Source organism: Babylonia areolata, chromosome 22, assembly GCF_041734735.1.
Source record: "Babylonia areolata isolate BAREFJ2019XMU chromosome 22, ASM4173473v1, whole genome shotgun sequence".
NCBI classification, from domain to species: Eukaryota; Metazoa; Mollusca; class Gastropoda; order Neogastropoda; family Buccinidae; genus Babylonia; species Babylonia areolata.
The window spans coordinates 45,448,962-45,466,461 of record NC_134897.1 but is presented as its reverse complement, the minus strand read 5'-3'; the positions used below and the strand labels follow the sequence as shown (position 1 = coordinate 45,466,461).

General features: G+C 45.4%; 1 protein-coding gene across 3 annotated transcripts in view; it reads left to right on the top strand.

Moving 5' to 3' along the window:
* LOC143297183 (zwei Ig domain protein zig-8-like) overlaps positions 1–17,500 on the top strand; it is a 638,521-nt gene that overhangs the window by 478,955 nt on the left and 142,066 nt on the right. For 2 of the 3 annotated variants that reach the window (XM_076609382.1, XM_076609380.1), the window contains exons 6-7: positions 9,606–9,623; positions 15,702–15,870. In XM_076609382.1, the coding sequence (XP_076465497.1) occupies positions 9,606–9,623; positions 15,702–15,870 (187 nt within the window). The remainder of the gene's footprint in view (positions 1–9,605; positions 9,624–15,701; positions 15,871–17,500) is intronic. The other variant, XM_076609381.1, reaches the window with a different exon arrangement.

The window sequence follows — 17,500 nt, the reverse complement described above, 5'->3', positions numbered from 1 at the left end:
ATGGTTAAGACACGTATCTTGGTTAATGGTGAAGACACGTATCTTGGTTAATGGTCAAGACACTTATCTTGGTTAAGACACGTATCTTGGTTAATGGTGAAGACACGTATCTTGGTTAATGGTTAAGACACTTATCTTGGTTAATGGTCAAGACACTTATCTTGGTTAAGACACGTATCTTGGTTAATGGTGAAGACACGTATCTTGGTTAATGGTTAAGACACGTATCTTGGTTAATGGTGAAGACACGTATCTTGGTTAATGGTCAAGACACTTATCTTGGTTAAGACACGTATCTTGGTTAATGGTGAAGACACGTATCTTGGTTAATGGTGAAGACACGTATCTTGGTTAATGGTGAAGACACTTATCTTGGTTAATGGTGAAGACACTTATCTTGGTTAATGGTCAAGACACGTATCTTGGTTAATGGTCAAGACACGTATCTTGGTTAATGGTCAAGACACTTATCTTGGTTAATGGTCAAGACACGTATCTTGGTTAATGGTCAAGACACGTATCTTGGTTAATGGTGAAGACACTTATCTTGGTTAATGGTTAAGACACTTATCTTGGTTAACGGTTAAGACACGTATCTTGGTTAATGGTCAAGACACTTATCTTGGTTAATGGTGAAGACACTTATCTTGGTTAATGGTGAAGACACGTATCTTGGTTAATGGTCAAGACACGTATCTTGGTTAATGGTTAAGACACTTATCTTGGTTAATGGTTAAGACACTTATCTTGGTTAAGACGTTTATCTGCCAACACCGTGTCTGTGAGGGTCTGGGTTCTATCCCCCACTCTCGTCCTTTGTCCCAAGTTGAGGAAAATCCAACTGAGCGTCTAGTCATGGGGATGGGGCGATAAGGTCATGGGCAGCAAAGCACCTGGCGCACTGAAAGAGAGTCCAAAGCAGCCTGAGTGTTGGCTTCTGGCAAAATCATGTGGAAGAAATCCACTCTGATAAGTAGACATACATGTGTACTTGCACTCGAGGACTGACCGGGGCGGTGGGTTATACTGCTGGTCAGGCATCTGCCCAGCAGGTTGGGTGTAGCGTATATGAATTGGTCCGAACGCACTGACACCTCTTTCAGAAACTGAAACGAACATATATGTAGATGCTTATCTGTATGCATTCCTGTCAGGGGGTCTGTATTTCCCATCCCCCATGACTTGTTTTGCATTTTACGTCATTCCCAGCTATGTCAGCGTCTGTGTGCGCCAAACAAAAACATAACATGCATATCAAAGATATCTAGAGAGCTATTTGTTTGTTTTTGTTTGTTAGCTTGTACATATATACTTTTTTCCTCCTAATTCTTTGTTGTTGTTGTATAGACGGTTCTAGTATGTGGGTATGCGGAGATTTACAGGTTGTGTGCCGACATCGCTAACTGCTGTCTGTGAAGATTTGTTTTGTCTCTCTTTCTTTCTTGGAGCACACAGAAAGCAGAAGAACGAAACGTCTGCAGCCGTCTTTCGGTGTTGCAGTGTGTGAGTTATGGGGTGGTTAGTGTTGGGCGGGGAGGCGTTGCAGGTGGGATCTATCATTACACGGTGTATGCATGTCATCGTTGTTAACTATGCGTTGGGCTCGTTTGTTATGCCAGATCACAGCCAAACAGGCATATGTAGATTTCTGGGTGATGTGTGATGATGTGATGATGCATGTGTGTGTGTGTGTGTGTGTGTGTGTGTGTGTGTGTGTGTGTGTGTGTGTGTGTGTGTGTGTGTGTGCGTGGTAATAATGTGCGGTAGCGTGAAGCGCGCGATAAACGCATGAAATGTGGTTTCCTGATTCCAATCTTCACCAGAGCCTGCGAGTCACGGGCAACTACAATGATAAAGTCTGACTTGGCTGGCTCTGATGCAGTGTTGATTCAGCGATTGACGCAAACCTGTATACATTGTCGCAGGCGACAATACTTCCAGACCCTCACTGCACATATTGTCGCCCTGCACATATTGTCGCCGGCGCGTGCGCGCACGAACACACGCACACAACAACAACAACAACAGCAACATTAACAACAACAAACAAACAACTATGTTAACAGCAGCAACAACAACAACAACAGCAACATTAACAACAACAATAACAACAACAAGAGGACAACTGTTGTGGTGATGCCTGGTGACAGTTTATGCCGGAAACATGTTATTGCCTGCACAATACGATTATTGTCGACGATAGAGTTGAGTTTTTGTAGTGACCTTCCTTTGCTTATCTTGCAGGAAGGCGACAGTATGTACAGTGAAGGTTCTGCACAAATTATTTTGGTCGGCGACAATATGTGCAGATGGACGACTATGTGCAGTTGGGGTCTGCAAAACAATATTGTCGCTGGCGACAATATGTGCAGAATGGCGACGATATGTGCAGAAGGGCGATGATATGTGCAGAAGGGCGACGATATCTGCAGAAGGGAGACAATATGTGCAGTGGGGGTCTGCACAAATCATTATTGTCGCCGGCCACAATATATGCAGGGGCGACAATGTATGCCACAACAAAACTTACCGATCCTCGTTTTGAAGAAACCGTGTGTTGCTGCAACAACCGCATATTGTTTAATGATATCGTCGCTGGTTTTGGAGTCCGCCTCATTCCTCGAAAACCAAACGTTGGGTTAGCGCGATGGGTTACGCTGCTGGTCAGGCATCTGCTTTGCAGATGAAGTGTAGCGAAAATGGAATTGTCCAAACGCAGTGACGCCTCCTTGAGTAACTGAACTGAACTAAACCTCCAAAACTACTTGCCTGCTGAATAAAGCATGAACCGTATTCCTTAGCCAGTGAGCATAGTTTTACAACTTTACCCACTGACCTGAAATGAACAGGATTGCAGATTTGCATACGAATACGAATACGGACACATACATTTTATTGTCTGTATTCCGGTACAGAGATTTGCCTTTTTGGCAGCAGCAAGCGCTTCCTACATAACAAGCAAATAGATTAAAAATAAATGAAATATTTAAAAAAAGGATGAAATTGGAAGACACCTAAGAGAAATAGTTATGTACAAATATGCAGATTGTTTGAATTCTCATGCAGCTCCATTGCAGCCAACCATAATGCATTGCACATCTTCCCATGCCGCACACCCATGCTTACACACACACACACACACACACAGCCCCTTGCAGCCGCCGCCTGAGCTAAAGATAAAACTGATCGAAAGGGATCACGATAACACTTACCCCATTCGTTGATCCGTTGCCAACACCCCTTCTGGAAATGGAACCAAAGAACAGCTCTGTAAAGCAAGGCATAATATCCTCACAGCCCCCTCCGATGTCTTGCGAAATGCGTAAGGAAAGATAAGAAAAGTAGAAGGAACAGGAGTAATGTTTCCTTGACTGATGCCAGAGACAAGGAAAGACACAGATTAACCTCCTGCAGAATCTGTCAAAGAAATTCTCACCAGCTGTGAACTGCGTCTTATAGTCTCTCCAGCCAGCTCAAGGCAAGGGTTAAAAAAAAAGTGGGTGGGTGTGAGGTGGGTGGGTAGACTGCTGGGAAAGGTAATAGCTTGATTTAGGGGGGAAAAAAGGGAAATGCGACCAATTTTGTAGGAATGAATGATTTGGATACCCATATAGCGCATATCCTCAGTCGGTGACCAAACTCTAAGCGCTTTACAAACACGGGGTCATTTACACAACAGAGAGCCTACCTGGGTAGAGCCGACTGATGGCTGCCGTTGGGCGCTTATCATTCGTTTCCTGTGGCATTTAGTAGGATTTCAGGCACGCACACATACTTTCAAAGACAGACATGTAACATTTTATGTGTCTGGCCGTTTTGTTTATCTACCCTGCCATGTAAGTAGCCATACTACGTTTTGGGGGTTGTGCATGCTGGGTATGTTCTTGTTTCCGTAACCCAACTTACACTGACATAGATCACAGGGTGTTCAAAGTGCATATCTGGGTACAGGCACAAGAGATTGAGGGGAACTCAGTAATGTGCATCGTGCCATACATGGCGCCATTCCTGATTAATCTCTGGCAAAATAATAGGGTAGGTATGGGTAATTGCGAACAGCGTATAATTGCGAACAGCGTGTAATTGAGAAAGAATTGTTACCGCCCGACTTCGAAGCGTGCTTAACAGTTGCATTTCACAATTTAACGTCTGCTTCGACCTTTTTCTGATACCTTCATGAATATCCATTTCCAAGAACCAGTCAAATGTCAGCTTTTTCTGGCTATTTCCGCGCTCTTTCTTCTCTTCGCGCACCACTGTCGACCAAAGTTACAAACGTGATATCAAAATCCTAAAATCAAGGGAAGTAAATTGTAGAACTTGAACATTGACACAGTTTGAAATAGTTGATTTGATCCGATATGTTGAATGTTCATTACCAGTGCTGGGAGAATTTAAGAAAGCATACTGGTGACAAATCAGAGGGTCAGTTTGACAAGAATCTGCAAATAGTGTCGTTTGCAATTACACCATAGGATACTCTGACGTGAGTCTGCGAACGACGCTGCACAGTTACTGAGCACTCTCAAAAGGGTGTGTTTGTGTGGTGTGTGGGGTGTGTATTTGAATGTCTGTTTTGTGTTTGTGTGCATGTGTGTTCAAAACTAACAATACAACAGTCTAGTGCCATGTTCCATTAACATGTATTGTCTAATGAGTTAAAGCCCTGCTTCTGTTTTATTTGTCTACATTTACCCAAAGCCATCGTTCGCAGTTAGACTTGCCCGTTCGCATTTACCCTCAGGCACGCCTGCCATTTCAAACGTTGACAAAACGTTGAATAGAACGAGTAGACGAGTAGACAAACCTTTTTCTGGTACAACCAGTCGGAGAAAGCCTTCCAAACAAAAGAACTACGTTTGACTATCGTTCGATATGCTGTCTTTACAGTTTATACATTGAGCCGGTCGCTTCGACTGGAGCGTTCACAATTAGGCATACCTACCTTAATAGGCAGAACCCGTGTTATTCATACAGATTGTCAGAACTGTGTGATAAAGGCGACAGCGACAACGATGATGACAACGGTGGTGATGATAGTGATGCCGATTGCAGCGATGCTTTTTTGTTGAAGAGTGAAATTCCATGCATACAGAAACGGTTATCGATATTCAAATCTCTGTCTCTGTCTCTCTGTCTCTCTCCCTCTCTCTGAAGTAGAAACCTCATTTTGTGGAGAACCCGGAAAGTGCGTGATGAGTATTGTCAGTGGCAAATGATCTTTCTTGTTTGTTTGTTTTTTCCTGACATATTTTGATTGTATTAAAAAGAAAGAAAGAAAGAAAATGCTGTAAATGTTTTCCAGTCTTCCCATTTTGTTCATCCGTCAACCTCTTGGTCTGTGTGAGATATTGTTGTTTGCCAAGGCTGTTGCAGAGCACAACATGTGCCTTGTAAGCTATGGCCTTTAACATTTGAATATGGTATTTCCGAAATAGATACATCCAAAACAAAATCTCTTCTTTTTTTCTCTCCATAAAATCATTTTAATGTCCGTGTGTATTTCTTCTTATTTCATTCTGTTCATGTATTTGTTGTTGTTTTTCAACGAATGCATTGTATCTTTCATTTTTCTTTTCCTAAACGCACGTTCTTGTTATCTCCTTTCTACGTTCTGCGCTGGAACTTGTTGGCCAGATTGCTGCACAAACTGTAACTTGTGAAGAGTTTTGTGTGTGACTTTCCTTTTTCGTTATTCAAACTTCTTTCGTGCAACGTCTGGTGTGTGGCTCTATCTTTTCTTTCTTTCTTTTCATTTTTTTTCATTTCTTTCTTTCTTTCTTTCTTTCTTTCTTTCTTTCTTTCTTTTTGTTCTTTCTTTCTTTCTTTCTTTCTTTCTTCTTACTCTTCTCTTGCTTTCTTTCTTTTTTCGTTCTTTCTTCCATTTTTCTTCTCTTTCTTTCGTTGATTTACTTTCGTCTCTCCATATAATTTGTTTTTTTTTACCCCCTCCCACCCCCCATCTCTCCATCACCACCCCTCTTCCGCCTTCGCCATCTTAAAATTCATACTTTACTTTGAATGGAACGCAATGTCTTTCGGGCGTGCTTGCTTGTATGAACGTTTGTTTTCGGACATCCTGATTTAAAATATACCCCACGTTGCTATGTCAACTCGAGTTAGAATGGCAGCATAAAATGCTTCAATTTTCCTAGTAGATGAAGTCATTGTATCAACATGTGTTAGAATGACAGCATGAAATTCATCAGTTATTTCCCATGGATGAACATCATTCTATTCACACGTGTTAGAATGACAGCATGAAATTCATCAATTGTTCCCCATGGATGAACATCATTCTATTCACACGTGTGAGAATGACAGCGTCAAATTCATCAATCATTCTCCATGGATGAACATCATTCTATTCACACGTGTTAGAATGACAGCATCAAATTCATCAATCATTCTCCATGGATGAACATCATTCTATTCACACGTGTTAGAATGACAGCATCCAATCCATCAATCATTCTCCATGGATGAACATCATTCTATTCACACGTGTTAGAATGACAGCGTCAAATTCATCAATCATTCTCCATGGATGAACATCATTCTATTCACACGTGTTAGAATGACAGCATCAAATCCATCAATCATTCTCCATGGATGAACATCATTCTATTCACACGTGTTAGAATGACAGCATCCAATCCATCAATCATTCTCCATGGATGAACAGCATTATCCGGCCAACCTTTCTATATCAGACCTCGCTGACCAGAAAGAGTCTTGACACTGCCCTGAAAAGGCCAGTATGGATGACTGGGCTTCGATATCATATAACAACAACAATAACAACAACAACAACAGCAACAGCTACAACTTCAACAGCATATCATACATAAAAAAACAACGACAACAACACAGAAATAAATACATAAAAAAATAATTGATTTGATTTGAAATCGATCGCACAAAGTGTGTGCCTGTATCTGGATGCAGTAACCTTTCCTAGAAACTAAACCCTAAACTACGTCTCCAAAGGTGGAATAGAATTAAGACACCCACGGTATCTTGCGAAATGCATAATAAGGAACGGCAAGATGCGTTAGACAAAAAACAAGGACTCTACTTCCAGCCAAGCTGAGGAGAGACGCAGACCCATCTTCCTTGTAGAGGGTCTGTCACAGAAATTATCACCGGATATCAGCTGCATCTCACAGCCTTTTTTTTGTTGTTGTTGTTGTTGCTTGTTTGTTTGTTGGTTGTTGTTTTTTCCACCGGGTTCAAAACAAGGCAGGAAAATGCAACAAAAATGCTAGACTGTTGTGAAAGGAAAATGCTTGTGTGTGTGTGTGTGTGTGTGTGTGTGTGTGTGTGTGTGTGTGTGTGTGTGTGTGTGTGTGTTGTTCTCTCTCTCTCTCTCTCTCTCTCTCTCTCTCTCTCTCTCTTTCTCCTCTCTCTCTCTCTCTCTCTCTCCCCTCTCTCTGTCCCCTGTTCCTTCCTCTCTGCCTCAATGTGTCTGTATTCTCTCTCCCTCCCCCCCCTCTCTCTCTCTCTGTCCCCTGTTCCTTCTCTCCCTCTCTGCCTTGTTCTATCTCCCTCCCCCCCCCCCTCTCTCTCTGTTCCCTGTTCCTTCTCTCCCTCTCTGTCCTGTTCTCTCTCCCTCCCCCCCTTTCTCTCTCTTTGCTCCCCCTCCCCTCCTCTTTGCCTCAGTGTGTCTGTATTATCTCTCCCTCTCTCCCCCTTCTCTCTTTCTCTGCCCCCCCCTCTCTCTCTCCCTCCCTCTTTCCATTCTTTTTGCTCTCATTCCCTGTCTCAGTTCTCTCTCTCTCTTTACCTTTCCCCCTTTCTCTCTCTTTGCTCCCCCCCCCCTCTGTATGCTCTCTCTCTCTTTCCATTCTTCTTTCTCTCTTTCCCTTTTTCTCTCTCTTTGACCCTCCTCCTTGCCCCCGTCACAGTGTCTCTGTCTTATCTCTCTCCCTCTCTGTCTCTCTCCCTCTTTCTCTCTTCCTCTCTCTCTCTCTCTCCCCTCCTTCCCTCCCCTCTTTCTAATACTATCTCTTTCTCTGTGTCTCTTTTTTCTTGGTATCTAATTTCTTAGCTGTAACAAATTTGAAGCCGCACACTCATTTTCGGGTCCATTTACTACTGTCCAGACAATTTGACATGTGGGCACGTGTAAGCGGGATTATGGGCGGGGAGTATCGCCTTTGGGAACACGGTGGTTCGTTTTGTTTCAAAAGTTTTTTTTTTTTTTTTTAGTTTGTTTTTGTTTTTCTTGTTTATTTGTTTGTTTGTTTTTTTTTAATACCGCGCAGGATATAATTTTGATGGAACAAGTCTGCAATATGAGATGATAAACTGTGTTCGAGGTACTTCACTTGAGGCGACATTGTTCGAAATTTATTCTTTCATTTATTTATTTATTTATTTATTTATTTATTTATTCATTCATTCATTCATTCATTTATTTACTTATTCATCTATTTATTTATGTTTTATTCATTCATCATTTAACTATTCATTTATCTATCTATTCATTTAAATTGTTTACTCATTTGTTTTTGTTTTGTTTTTTGTTTGTTTATCTATTTGTTTATTTATTTTCATAATTATTTTTTTTATATTTATCTGTTCTTAATCAATATACTGTTTTGTTTATCCGTTTTCGTTATTGTGTAATACCGCGCATGGGTTGTGTCAATGGGCGGGTGCACGCACGCATATGTGTGTGTGGTTTGTTCTTTCTTATTGAATGATTCACTTCAAAGATGAGTTTTATTGACATGTGGCTATTTCTTTTCTTTTTTTTTTTTTTTTTTTCTCTCTCACTATTTCCGTTCTTTCGTTATTTTTCAGTGTGTTTGCTTTTTCCATTTCTTGAAACTTTATTAAAAAAGAAAAAAAAAGAAAAAAAAAAGAAAAAAAAAACCCAACTTTCTGTGAGCATTTCCCTATTTTTTTCCTTCATCATTTCTTCTTTTTTCGTCTTCTTCCATCCATTCAGCTGCTTTTCCCTTTGATTTCCGCCTACCTCGTCCCCGTTTTTCGTTTCATTTATTTTATTTTATTTGATTTTATTGACTTTATTTCATTTCATTCTATTTCATCTTATTTCCTTTTTTTTTCTATCTTATTTTATTTTGTTTTATTCTCATATTCATACCGAGCTTGTGTGACATTACTTTATGCTTATGTTTCTCTCTGTCAGTCTGTGCACACCCCGAATGTCTATGTCTGTCTGTCTGAATGTCTGTCAGCATATCTATCTATCTCTCTATCTCTATCTCTCTATCTATCTATCTCTCTATCTCTCTATCTATCTATCTATCTATCTATATCTATTTGTCTGTCTGTCTGTCTGTGTGTCTGCGTGTCTGTCTATGTATGTATGTATGTATGTATGTATGTATGTATGTATCTGTCCACTGCTTTTTCTTCTTCTTCTTCTTCTTCTTCTTCTTCTTCTTCTTCTTCTTCTTCTTCTTCTTCTTCTCAACCACTCTTTTCCTTTCCCATTCCCGTCCCCTCCTTTAATATAATCGCTTCCTCTGTTATTATAATGGACATTTTCACAATGTAATGTCATAACGCCATGATGTCTCAACTAATTTCTTTTATTTTCTCTTTCTTTTCTCTTCTTTTATCTGTTGCAGGCCCGCCAGTCAGAAAAGGTGAGTGGTTGCCGACAGCATCCAACACTTTAATCACTTTTTTGTGTGAATTCTGAATCGATGTGAAGACATATTCATTTTGCTAAGCAAGCATTCCTTTTTGGCTATGTTATCAGTGTGTGTGTGTGTGTGTGTGTGTGTGTGTGTGTGTGTGTGTGTGTGTGTGTGTGTGTGTGTGTGTGTGTGTGTGTGTGTGTGTGTGTGTGTGTGTGTGTGTGTGTGTGTGTGTGTGTGTGTGTCTGGATGGCTGTTTATGTGTGTTGCGTTTGTTCAATAATGGAGTGAGTGAAGTTTGAACAATGCATTGAGTTTCATTTCGCAAGACAATGCGCGATATAAACAATAAGGTGGAAATGATGATGATGATGATGATGATGATGATGATGATGATGAATGGTACTGATGACGAATGGTGATGGTGATGATGACGATGACGATGACGATGATGATGATGATGATGATGATGACGATGACGATGATGATGATGATGATGATGATGATGATGATGGCGATGATGATGATGATGATGATGATGATGATGATGATGATGATGATGATGATTTTTGAATCATCTCCATCTTCATGGATCATGACGGTGATGATGATTACGACAGTCATGGTTGTTGTTTTAAGCTGAGATCATGATAGTCTTCTCCCTCTTTACCTGGTATGTTTCACTTATCCTGTGTTGTTGTTGTTCTGTTTTATTCTCCTTCCTGCTTTACATTTCACATCCATTTGTCCTTCTTCTCAAAGCCCCACCCCCCTCCCACAGTGCCACCCCCCTCCCACAGTGCCACCCCCCTCCCACAGCCCCACCCCCCTCCCACAGCCCACCCCCTCCCACAGCCCCACCCCCCTCCCACAGCCCCACCCCCTCCCACAGCCCCACCCCCCTCCCACAGCCCCACCCCCCCTCCCACAGTGCCACCCCCCTCCCACAGTGCCACCCCACAGTGCCACCCCCCTCCCACAGTGCCACCCCCCTCCCACAGTGCCACCCCACAGTGCCACCCCCCTCCCACAGTGCCACCCCCCTCCCACAGTGCCACGCCCTCCGACAATGCCACCCCCCCTCCCACAGCCCCACCCCCCTCCCACAGTGCCACCCCCCTCCCACAGTGCCATCCCCTCCCACCCCCCCTCCACAGTGCCACCCCCCCTCCACAGTGCCACCCCCCCTCCCACAGTGCCACGCCCCTCCCACAGTGCCACTCCCCTCCCACAGTGCCACCCCCCTCCCACAGTGCCACCCCCCTCCCACCCACCCCTCCCACAGTGCCACCCCCCTCCCACAGTGCCATCCCCCTCCCACCCCCCCCTCCCACAGTGCCACCCCCCCTCCCACAGTGCCACGCCCCTCCCACAGTGCCACTCCCCTCCCACAGTTCCACCCCCCTCCCACAGTGCCACGCCCCTCCCACAGTGCCACCCCCCCTCCCACAGTGCCACCCCCCCTCCCTCCCACAGTGCCACCCCCCCCTCCCACAGCCCCACCCCCCTCCCACCCCCCCTCCCACAGTGCCACCCCCCTCCCACAGCCCCACCCCCCTCCCACAGTGCCACCCCCCTCCCACCCCTCTCCCACAGCCCCACCCCCTCCCACAGTGCCCACAGTTCCACTCCCCTCCCACAGTGCCACCCCCCTCCCACAGTGCCACCCCCCTCCCACAGCCCCACCCCCCCTCCCACAGTGCCCACAGTGCCACCCCCTCCCACAGCCCCACCCCCCTCCCACAGTGCCCACAGCCCCACCCCCCTCCCACATCCCCACCTCCCTCCCACAGTGCCACCCCCCTTCCACCCCCCCCCTCCCACAGTGCCACCCCCCTTCCACCCCCCCCCCCCTCCCACAGTGCCACCCCCCTCCCACAGTGCCACCCCCCCCTCCCACAGTGCCACCCCCCTCCCACCCACCCTCCCACAGTGCCACCCCCCCTCCCACCCACCCTCCCACAGTGCCACCCCCCTCCCACAGTGCCACCCCCCTCCCACAGTGCCACCCCTCCCACAGTGCCACCCCCTCCCACAGTGCCACCCCCCCTCCCACAGTGCCACGCCCCCTCCCACAGTGCCACCCCCCTCCCACAGTGGCCACCCCCCCTCCCACCCCCCCTCCCACAGTGCCACCCTCCCTCCCACAGTGCCATCCCCCTCCCCCACCCCCCCTCCCACAGTGCCACCACCCCTCCCACAGTGCCACGCCCCTCCCACAGTGGCCACCCCCCCTCCCACAGTGCCACCCCCCTCCCACAGGCCACCCCCCTCCCACAGTGCCACGCCCCTCCCACCTCCCACAGTGCCACCCCCTCCCACATGCCACCCCCCTCCCACAGTGCCACCCCCTCCCACAGTGCCCTCCCACAGTGCCACCCCCCTCCCATCCCACAGTGCCACCCCCCTCCCCAGTCCACCCACCCCTCCCACAGTGCCACCCACAGGGCCACCCCCCCCTCTCCACAGTGCCACCCCCCTCTCACAGTGGCCACCCCCTCCCACAGTGCCATCCCCCCTCCCACCCCCCCCACCACAGCCCCACCCCCCTCCCACAGCCCCACCCCCCTCCCACAGTGCCACCCCCCTCCCACAGCCCCACCCCCCTCAACTCTCACCACGACTCTGCCCTACAGCCCTTCATTGCCATCTCCTCTATATTCTTGTCCATTTCCTTTCTCGGTTATTTTTCTTTATATGTATTATTTTCCAGTTTCTTCTTCTACATTGCCGTCTCCCCCCCCCCCTCCCCCCCCATCCTTCTCCTCCCCCTCCTCCTTCTCCAAGTCACCTAGTCCTGTACTTTTCCTCTTCCTTCCCTCCGGCTCCTCTCTTCCTCTTCCTCTTCCTTCTCCCCCTCTGGGCCTCTTCCTCCACCACTTCCTTAACCGCTCTTCCTCCTCCTCTTCCTTACCCCCTCTTCATCACCATCTTACTTTTCCTCTTCCTTCCCTCCGGCTCTTCTCTTCATCTTCCTCTTCCTTCTCCCCCTCTGGGCCTCTTCCTTACCCACTCTTCCTTACCTCGTCTTCATCACCATCTTACTTTTCCTCTTCCTTCCCTTCCCTTCCTCCACCTCTTTCTTCCCTCCTCTTCATCACTCTCTTCCTTCCCTCGTCTTCATCACTCTCTTCCTTCCCTCCTCTTCATCACTCTCTTCTTCCTTCCCTCCTCTTCATCACTCTTCCTTCCCTCCTCTTCATCACTCTCTTCCTTCCCTCCTCTTCATCACTCTCTTCCTTCCGTCCTCTTCATCACCCTCTTCCTTCCCTCCTCTTCATCACCCTCTTCCTTCCCTCCTCTTCATCACTCTCTTCCTTCCCTCCTCTTCGTCACTCCCTTCCTTCCCTCCTCTTCGTCACTCTCTTCGTTCCCTCCTCTTCATCACTCTTCCTTCCCTCCTCTTCGTCACTCTCTTCCTTCCCTCCTCTTCATCACTCTCTTCCTTCCCTCCTCTTCATCACCCTCTTCCTTCCCTCTCTTCATCACTCTCTTCCTCACCTCCTCTTCGTCACTCTTCCTTCCCTCCTCTTCATCACTCTTCCTTCCCTCCTCTTCGTCACTCTCTTCCTTCCCTCCTCTTCATCACTCTCTTCCCTCCCTCCTCTTCATCACTCTCTTCCTTCCCTCCTCTTCATCACTCTCTTCCTTCCCTCCTCTTCATCACTCTCTTCCTTCCCTCAGGCAGAGACATGAAGACAGAGACAGAGGTAAAAACATAGACAAACAGACAGAGACAGAGACAAAATAGAAATAGAGAGAAAGAGAGTGAGGGGGGGAGAGAGAGAGAGACAGAGAGAGAGAGAGAGAGAGAGAGAGAGGGTGAGGAGGAGGAGGAGGAGGAGGGGGAGGAGGAGGAGGAGGAGGAGGGAGATCTGACATGATAATTTCCAAAGAACAAAATAGGAAACTCAGAAAGACAAAACAGACTTTCAGCCAACTTGTGTAACTCTCTTCTACGCTTCAACAGTCACAAAGAAAGGGGGAAAAAAACAAAAAAAACAATGAACAAAACTTCATGCAGACTGATTTCCCAGGAGCTGTTAAAAATTGAATTCGAAAGTTCCAAGTCCTGCATGCCTGACTGACACTTTCACTCTTTACTGTCTTTCTTTTTTTTTTAATTTTTTTAATCTCTCACTGATTCTATAGTCTGTTTGTTTTAGTATGTATCTATTTCTTCTTCTCTTCCGTTCCATGGTCATTTTCGTTAATGCTTTCTCCAACACAATCTTCCTATTTTTCTCCTCTCCTTTTTTTGTGTGTGTGTTTTTGTTTTTGTTTCTAACTACTACATGTCTATGCCTCTGCCTATGCATATTTTATATTTCTGTCTCTCTATGTCTCTGCCTGTCTGTCTGTCTCTCTCTTCATCAGCCTTTTATATATATATATATATATATATATATATATATATATATATATATATATATATATATATATATATATATAATTGCCTCTCAATCTAAATTCCCCATCATCATCTCTCTCTTTCTCTGTCTCCCTCTGAATCCAACCTCTTTCTTCTTCTTCTTCTTCTTCTTCTTCTTCTTCTTCTTCTTCTTCTTCTTCTTCTTCTTCTCTTTCTTCCTCTTCGTCTTCTTCTCCTACCTTTCGCCTCCTTTCTCACTCTTCATTCTCGTCGGCTTCCATCCTCAGTCACTCTCCTCCCACCCTCCCCACCCTTCCACATACCACCCTCCCCACCCTTCCACCTCCCACCCACCCCCACCCTTCCACCTACCACCCTCCCTACCCTTTCACCTCCCACACTCCCTACCCTTTCACCTCCCACCCTCCCCACCCTTCCACCTCCCACCCTCCCCACCCTTTCACCTCCCACCCTCCCCACCTTCCCCACTCTTCCTCCTCCAACCCTCCCCACCTTCCCCACCCTTCCTCCTCCCACCCTGCCCTTACCATACCCCCTTGCCTTTCTTACCCACTCTGGGTTTTTTTTAATTTTTATTCGTGGCATTTTCCTGAACTACCTTCAGTCCCCTCCCCACCCACCCCTCCCCATGGACACGTTACAGACCCCAAAGCATTGATATGTCATGAGCAGATTCCAGAATTTGAATTGTTGAAGCGGAAAGAGAGTCCCAGTTGAGAGAGAGAGAGAGAGAGAGAGAGAGAGAGAGAGAGAGAGAGAGAGAGAGAGAGAGAGGGTGGGGGGTGGGTCAGTCTTACCACCCACCTCTTCCTCTTAAAACTCCATCATCTTTTCTCATCTGACAATCTCTGTAAGTGTTCTGAGTTGCTGCAAAAAAGTCAATAAATCCCACGAAATAAGAAAAACGAGAGAGGCAAGGCCTTCAAGACTCACTTGTGATAAATTACGTCCCCTAGCATTAATTACAGAGTTATTTCCGTTTTTTTTACTCTCTGCACCAAAACGTTTGCAAAATAAATAAAAATTCCATGCTTAGCAAAAGAAGTTCCTGTTTGAACAAAACATGATAATAATGACCCCTCTAGTTGTTGTGCCAGAATAAGAGGTCAAAGTGCCAGGTTTAGATAATACAAAAAATATAAATATAACAGTAAATACAGTTTGCATATAATTAGGCTTTAAAAAAAAATGTGCCCATCCCAGAGGTGCAATATTGTTTTAAACAAAATGACTGGAAAGAACTGATTTTTTCAAATTTTTATGCCAAATTTGGTGTCAAATGACAAAGTATTTGCAGAGAAAATGTCAGTGTTAAAGTTTACCACGGACACACAGACACACAGACACACACACACACACACACACACACACACACACACACACACACACACACACACACACACAGACAACCGAACACCGGGTTAAAACATAGACTCACTTTGTTTACACAAGTGAGTCAAAAAGGGGGGAGGGGGGGTCAGTTGTAGACCCAACCCCCCCCCCTCACAACGCCAACACACACACACACACACACACACACACACACACACACACACACACACACACAAATAATAAAACAACAACAACAACAAAAAACACCCCCCACACGCACACACTACACGTACGGCCAGGAAGTACAAGAAGCCAGTGAAGGGTGAAGGAGGTAAAAGGTACATCAGTATTGTATACAGTGTTGCCCCTCTCCCCTGCCCTGAAGCCAGGCCTGGTTCTGAAAGGAGAAAAGTACGTCAACCTGGGGCAGAAGATCCTCCTCAACTGCACGGCCCATGCTGGTCCCAACGTGCTGCAGGACATCGACTGGTTCAAGGACGGCAACAAGCTCGTCTCGGACTCCAGGAGGTGAGTCAGTGAGTCAGTGAGTGAGGTGAGTGAGGTGTGTGTGTGTGTGTGTGTGTGTGTGTGTGTGTGTGTGTGTGTGTGTGATTTTCCGGGTGTGTGTTTTTTGTTGTGTTTTGGTAGTAGTTGGTGTGAATATAATTTTGTTGCAATTGTAAAAATCCTCTTTTCTCATTTTCATTCAACATAAAATGTTCACTTTGTCATTCTCCACTACGTGTTTCTTTGATATCAATATATTGATGAGAGGGAGACAGGCAGACAGACAGACAGATAGATAGATAGATAGATAGATAGATAGATAGATAGAGAGAGAGAGAGAGAGAGAGAGAGAGAGACAGACAGACAGACAGACAGACAGACAGACACAGACACAAACACAGAGACAGAGAGGTGTTATAATGAACTACATATACTTTTATTAGGAAGGGCAAACAAACATTGCAGAAGTGCACACCATAACCAGAACAACAAAAGGAGAACTAAGGACACATCGTGTCAGCACTGTAGCGAATGTCCTGGATCGTCATTTAGTAACTCCCCCGTCCTCTGAGAGGATTCTCGCCTCACAGCTAGACAGACATACAGACACACAGCTAGACAGACATACAGACACACAGCTAGACAGACATACAGACACACAGCTAGACAGACATACAGACACACAGAAAGACACACACAGACAGACACTGGGGAAGAGAGAGGTGAACACGGATATTGAGATAGGCACACACACAGAGAGACAGAGAGACACAAAGAGAGACGGAGGGAGACAAAGACAGAGACAGAGACAGACAAAAACTGAGAAAGGGAGACAGGCAAAGAGACATAAAGTGAGAAGGAGAGAGCCGCAGAGAGAGATTCAGGGAGGTGATATGAATACGTTTATTAGCAAGGAGATAGCCGTTTTAAAACAACACCGTCACCAGATCAACAGAAGTGGAGCTCAGCGACACAGCGTGACAGCCCAGTGGCCGATGTCTTGCCTCATCATTTATTCACTCCCTCCGTTCCCTGAGAGGATTCTCGCTTCACACGCACTGTTCCTGCCGATTCAACCTCATGGGGTGATGTCAGGAATTATTGATGACACGCATCATCGATACCTAGTCGTCACTGGAACGGCTGAACGAAACGAAACGAAACAATGGCACACCGACAGTTGTCAAAAGCTGAATTTGTTCTATAAAAGTTTGTATGGAGAACGAAACAATGGCGCACCGACAGTTGTCAATAGCTGAGTTTGTTGTATAAAAGTTTGTATGGAGAACGAAACAATGGCGCACCGACAGTTGTCAATAGCTGATTTTGTTCTATAAAAGTTTGTACGGAGAACGAAACAATGGCGCACCAACAGTTGTCAATAGCTGAGTTTGTTGTGTAAGTTTGTATGGTTTGGGAGACAAGAGAAGACCAGACAATATGATTTATTAGTTGACTGTAAAAACAAAATCAAGTTGATTGTGTTTCGATGTCGCTCACGCATGCTCTTCTTCGATCGCAAGTACTGTAAATATATATATATATATATATATATATATATATATATATATATATATATATATATATATATATATATATATATATATATATATATTATGAACCACTTTTTTTGAAATCACGGTGAAGGAAA